The sequence below is a fragment of the Oncorhynchus gorbuscha genome, linkage group LG01 (assembly GCF_021184085.1).
Source record: "Oncorhynchus gorbuscha isolate QuinsamMale2020 ecotype Even-year linkage group LG01, OgorEven_v1.0, whole genome shotgun sequence".
Lineage (NCBI taxonomy): Eukaryota > Metazoa > Chordata > Actinopteri > Salmoniformes > Salmonidae > Oncorhynchus > Oncorhynchus gorbuscha.
The window spans coordinates 87,061,475-87,067,474 of record NC_060173.1 but is presented as its reverse complement, the minus strand read 5'-3'; the positions used below and the strand labels follow the sequence as shown (position 1 = coordinate 87,067,474).

Genomic DNA, 6,000 nt, shown 5'->3' with positions numbered 1-6,000 from the left:
TTTCTCTGTCCTGATAATGTTGAGGGAGCATGCTCCTGAGCATGTGTCTGGTTTCTCTGTCCTGATAATGTTGAGGGAGCATGCTCCTGAGCATGTGTCTGGTTTCTCTGTCCTGATAATGTTGAGGGAGCATGCTCCTGAGCATGTGTCTGGTTTCTCTGTCCTGATAATGTTGAGGGAGCACGCTCCTGAGCATGTGTCTGGTTTCTCTGTCCTGATAATGTTGAGGGAGCACGCTCCTGAGCATGTGTCTGGTTTCTCTGTCCTGATAATGTTGAGGGAGCACGCTCCTGAGCATGTGTCTAGTTTCTCTGTCCTGATAATGTTGAGGGAGCACGCTCCTGAGCATGTGTCTGGTTTCTCTGTCCTGATAATGTTGAGGGAGCGCGCGCCTGAGCATGTGTCTGGTTTCTCTGTCCTGATAATGTTGAGGGAGCATGCGCCTGAGCATGTGTCTGGTTTCTCTGTCCTGATAATGTTGAGGGAGCGGCGCCTGAGCATGTGTCTGGTTTCTCTGTCCTGATAATGTTGAGGGAGCATGTGCCTGAGCATGTGTCTGGTTTCTCTGTCCTGATAATGTTGAGGGAGTCTGGTTTCTGGTTTCTCTGCGCATAGAAGTACCAGGCCTGCTGTGAAGGAAATGTAGGAAATGTTTTTTTAACATCTAATGAAAATAATAATATATTAAAACTATAGTTCCTCACAGTAAACTTTTTGAAAAGTCTTTCCAACAGTCGCCGCCTCGATAATCACCAATCCTCGTGTGAAAGAGCAATGGAAGTTTAAAGGCCTACTGCTGCATTGGCCTATAGGCTATGAGTTCCATTTGCTCATTTCTTTAGTCAATAATCACGGCGTATCAATGTGTCCATTTGGCAGAGGCTATTGGTCTCCCATTATGACTTTTAGATCATTTTAATTTACATTTTTATGATTAACCATGTGAAAATGATTTCGTAAAACAACAAGGTTTTAAGTTATACTGTTCCATGAAAATACTTACAAAAAATCATAACTGGTACGCAGAACTGTAGAAATTGTAGGATAAATTGTAAGCTTCCCCAAACTGAATTTCCTCCATGTTACCATGTTTGGATTTTGCCTACAGGCTACTTTGAAGCAAGGTAAGACATGCCTCATAATAGAACATTAAACATTCAGGTTTCAAACAATGAAGTATGTTTTCAAAATGCATACTGCCTCCAAGCTCACATTGTAAAGTGGTGGGTGATGCGCTGATAGCCTGTTGCCTGCATTTGAATGGTGAATGGGAGTCGCGCTTCAATTACCAGTTGAGAAATAAAAATAGTAGCTCTTTCTTTTTTTTCCAACATATGATTTCATTTGGAATTGTTGCGCAATGAATGGGTTTATTAAAGCACATATTTTACTGCAGCAGCAACCAGCTGAGGAGCTGCAGGACAAATCTCCCTCAAAATAGGCTCTGTATGCTGTGCACATGTGATTAGTTGTGTTGGATAAATGATACATGATGACTAACAAAAATACACAGGTGAATTTAATTCCACTATATTATACATATAGCTCATGTAGCTCAGTTGGTAGAGCATGGCGCTTGTAACGCCAGGGTAGTGGGTTCGATCCCCGGGACCACCCATACGTAGAATGTATGCACACATGACTGTAAGTCGCTTTGGATAAAAGCGTCTGCTAAATGGCATATATTATTATTATTATTATTTATTATTATTATTAGACCAATACGCATGATGGTCAAATGTATTTCCATCAACCGGTATTAACGTCAATGATTAAAAAGCATTATTTTGCAATGGGATTTTTTAAAATCCTGTTCATTTTGGCATGGAACAGCTTTATTAACTTATGGGCTTTTCTTTAAAAAAAAATTGGGCAAAAGCTTGGCAATTGCCGGCTAATGGAAACCGTGACACACACACGAAGAGAATAACAAAGGTCTTTCTCCCCAGAACATTTTGCAAAGCAACACCAGTTATTTCAACAAAAGGAGCAAAATGCAGAAACAGTACAGAAAGTTAAAAAGAAGAGAAACACAGTAAATGAAATAGAAACAGAAAAGGTCAATTTGATATTGTGACACAGTACGATTTCAATGTGTAGAAGAGACGGACATTCAAATACAGAATTTATCCTTTTGTTCAGTGAGAGTTTACCTTTTCGATTCAAGTATTTTCACATGAAGAGTAGAGTAGTATAAAGTAGGGTGGTGGGGTAGAATAGATTATCATAGTAAAGTAGAGTAGACGAGTAGATTAGTAGAGTATATTAATAGAGTAGTTGAGTAGAATAGAGTATAGTAGTAGAGTAGAATAGAGTATAGTAGTAGAGTAGAATAGAGTATAGTAGTAGAGTAGAATAGAGTATAGTAGTAGAATAGAGTGTATTAGTAGAGTAGTAGAGTAGAATAGAGTATAGTAGTAGAGTAGAATAGAGTATAGTAGTAGAATAGAGTAGATTAGTATAGTAGTAGAGTAGAATAGAGTATAGTAGTAGAGTAGAATAGAGTATAGTAGTAGAGTATAATAGAGTATAGTAGAAGAATAGAGTAGATTAGTATAGTAGTAAAGTAGAATAGAGTATAGTAGTAGAGTAGAATAGAGTATAGTAGTAGAATAGAGTAGATTAGTAGAGTAGTGGAGTAGAATAGAGTATAGTAGTAGAGTAGAATAGAGTATAGTAGTAGAATAGAGTAGATTAGTAGAGTAGAATACAGTATAGTAGTAGAATAGAGTAGATTAGTAGAGTAGAGTAAATTAATAGAGTAGAAGAAGAGTAGTAGAGTAGAAGAATAGAGTAGATTAGTATAGTAGTAGAGTAGAATAGAGTATACTATTAGAGTAGAAGAATAGAGTATAGTAGTAGAGTAGAAGAATAGAGTAGATTAGTATAGTAGTAAAGTAGAATAGAGTATAGTAGTAGAGTAGAATAGAGTATAGTAGTAGAATAGAGTAGAGTAAATTTAATAGAGTAGAAGAAGAGTAGTAGAGTAGAAGAATAGAGTAGATTAGTATAGTAGTAGAGTAGAATATAGTATACTATTAGAGTAGAAGAATAGAGTATAGTAGTAGAGTAGAAGAATAGAGTAGATTAGTATAGTAGTAAAGTAGAATAGAGTATAGTAGTAGAGTAGAATAGAGTATAGTAGTAGAATAGAGTAGATTAGTAGAGTAGTGGAGTAGAATAGAGTATAGTAGTAGAGTAGAATAGAGTATAGTAGTAGAGTAGAATAGAGTATAGTAGTAGAGTAGAATAGAGTATAGTAGTAGAATAGAGTGTATTAGTAGAGTAGTAGAGTAGAATAGAGTATAGTAGTAGAGTAGAATAGAGTATAGTAGTAGAATAGAGTAGATTAGTATAGTAGTAGAGTAGAATAGAGTATAGTAGTAGAGTAGAATAGAGTATAGTAGTAGAGTATAATAGAGTATAGTAGAAGAATAGAGTAGATTAGTATAGTAGTAAAGTAGAATAGAGTATAGTAGTAGAGTAGAATAGAGTATAGTAGTAGAATAGAGTAGATTAGTAGAGTAGTGGAGTAGAATAGAGTATAGTAGTAGAGTAGAATAGAGTATAGTAGTAGAATAGAGTAGATTAGTAGAGTAGAATACAGTATAGTAGTAGAATAGAGTAGATTAGTAGAGTAGAGTAAATTAATAGAGTAGAAGAAGAGTAGTAGAGTAGAAGAATAGAGTAGATTAGTATAGTAGTAGAGTAGAATAGAGTATACTATTAGAGTAGAATAATAGAGTATAGTAGTAGAGTAGAAGAATAGAGTAGATTAGTATAGTAGTAAAGTAGAATAGAGTATAGTAGTAGAGTAGAATAGAGTATAGTAGTAGAATAGAGTAGATTAGTAGAGTAGAGTAAATTAATAGAGTAGAAGAAGAGTAGTAGAGTAGAAGAATAGAGTAGATTAGTATAGTAGTAGAGTAGAATAGAGTATACTATTAGAGTAGAAGAATAGAGTATAGTAGTAGAGTAGAAGAATAGAGTAGATTAGTATAGTAGTAAAGTAGAATAGAGTATAGTAGTAGAGTAGAATAGAGTATAGTAGTAGAATAGAGTAGATTAGTAGAGTAGTGGAGTAGAATAGAGTATAGTAGTAGAGTAGAATAGAGTATAGTAGTAGAATAGAGTATATTAGTAGAGTAGAATACAGTATAGTAGTAGAATAGAGTAGATTAGTAGAGTAGAGTAAATTAATAGAGTAGAAGAAGAGTAGTAGAGTAGAAGAATAGAGTAGATTAGTATAGTAGTAGAGTAGAATAGAGTATACTATTAGAGTAGAAGAATAGAGTATAGTAGTAGAGTAGAAGAATAGAGTAGATTAGTATAGTAGTAGAATATAGTATAGTAGTAGAGTAGAATAGAGTATAGTAGTAGAGTAGAATGGAGTATAGTAGTAGAGTAGAATGGAGTATAGTAGTAGAGTAGAATAGAGTATAGTAGTAGAGTAGAAGAATAGAGTAGATTTGTATAGTAGTAGAGTAGAATAGAGTATAGTAGTAGAGTAGAATGGAGTATAGTAGTAGAGTTGAATATAGTATAGTAGTAGAGTAGAATAGAGTATAGTAGTAGAGTAGAATATAGTATAGTAGTAGAGTAGAATAGAGTATAGTAGTAGAGTAGAAGAATAGAGTAGATTAGTATAGAGTATACTATTAGAGTAGAAGAATAGAGTATAGCAGTAGAGTATAGCAGTAGTAGAATAGAGTATAGTAGCAGAGTAGAAGAATAGAGTAGTAGAATAGAGTATAGTAGAGTAGAATAGAGTATAGAATAGTAGAATAGTGTAGTAGAGTAAAGTAGAGTAGAATAAAGTAGCAGAAGAGTAGAGTAATAGAGTAGTGTAGTAGAGTAGAATAGAGTAGTAAAGTAGTAGAATAGAATAGCAGAGTAGTAGAGTAGTGGTGTGGACTGGGATCAGGACCAGACTGAAATAGAACTATGACAGGACCAATTGGAGGCAACTTGGAGGTCAAAGGCGTCCACATGCCTCCCAGCCGAAACAGTTCGTAAGAGTTTGTGCATATATTACAATGACATTTTCTGACATTTTTATCCTTTTGGACTTCGGGAAGAGTTTTTGCAGCTGTTCAGGGACACGAGCCGAAGTCGGTAGCCGAAGTTCGGTGATTGGTCACCAGTAGGGATTCTTCAATAAAGTCTTTGTTGTCATTCAACGTGACAACTAATTTTCATGCACATTTTTTCCATTGATAAATACTGCACCAAACATCTTAGTTAGATGTAAATTGGCAACTAAGATCTCATCGGCAAAAGCGTCAAAATTTCACGAGTTCTTCGATTAATTCTGACTATTTTGAGGAATTGTATGCTGGCTACGGCATCTCAAAATGGACATACATTTTGTATTGATTTTTCAAGTGAAAGTCTTAAGGGAGTATGCAAGCGCACTCGCTACATTCTCGGCAAGGCGCCAGCCGAATTGAAGCATGTGGAAGCCTCAAATCGTATCCGCTTCCGAATGGCTGACAATGCACATGGTAAATGTTTCATGTTCGAGGAGTATGTGAGAATTAGTGAGCGTTTGTGTATGCATTGTTTATGAGTGGAACACAAATCCATATTATTTGTAGGTTTAGGTCACATTTTGGTCTCTGTGTGTGTGCACATCGTTGTGTATGCTCACACATCAGCCTGTATTTGTGTGTGTGTCTGTCTGTGTCACACAGAGGTCTCTGGCCCTGGTGGGTAGTAGGCAAAGCCAGCCTGAGTTTATGGAGCACGTAGAGGCTGAGGGTGCGGAGGTCTGCCCCACCCCCATCAGCCCAGTGGAACAATACCAGTTTGTGGGGGAAGAACTCAGACCTGTGGAGTGTTCGGGCCCTGGAACCCCAAGGTGAAGGTGGGAGGTGTCAGTGCTCTTCCGTTTGGAGGAGGGGCCAGAAGGGCGAGAGGACATGGGGGTCAACTCTGCTACACTGCTCTGCAACAGCTTGTCAATGTCCTGGAGAGAGGGAAGGAGGGGATAGAGAGAGG

General features: G+C 36.6%; 1 protein-coding gene across 4 annotated transcripts in view; it reads right to left on the bottom strand.

The window, feature by feature from the left end:
* Positions 1 to 453: 453 nt before the first annotated feature.
* LOC124044683 (phospholipid-transporting ATPase IH-like) overlaps positions 454 to 6,000 on the bottom strand; it is a 266,289-nt gene continuing 260,742 nt past the window's right edge. For 3 of the 4 annotated variants that reach the window (XM_046364138.1, XM_046364140.1, XM_046364141.1), the window contains 2 exons: positions 5,830 to 5,968; positions 454 to 629 (listed from right to left, as the gene is read on the bottom strand). In XM_046364138.1, the coding sequence (XP_046220094.1) occupies positions 5,961 to 5,968 (8 nt within the window). In that variant the 3' untranslated portion in view covers positions 454 to 629; positions 5,830 to 5,960. Of the gene's footprint in view, positions 630 to 4,796; positions 5,969 to 6,000 lie in introns of those variants that run through there. The other variant, XM_046364139.1, reaches the window with a different exon arrangement.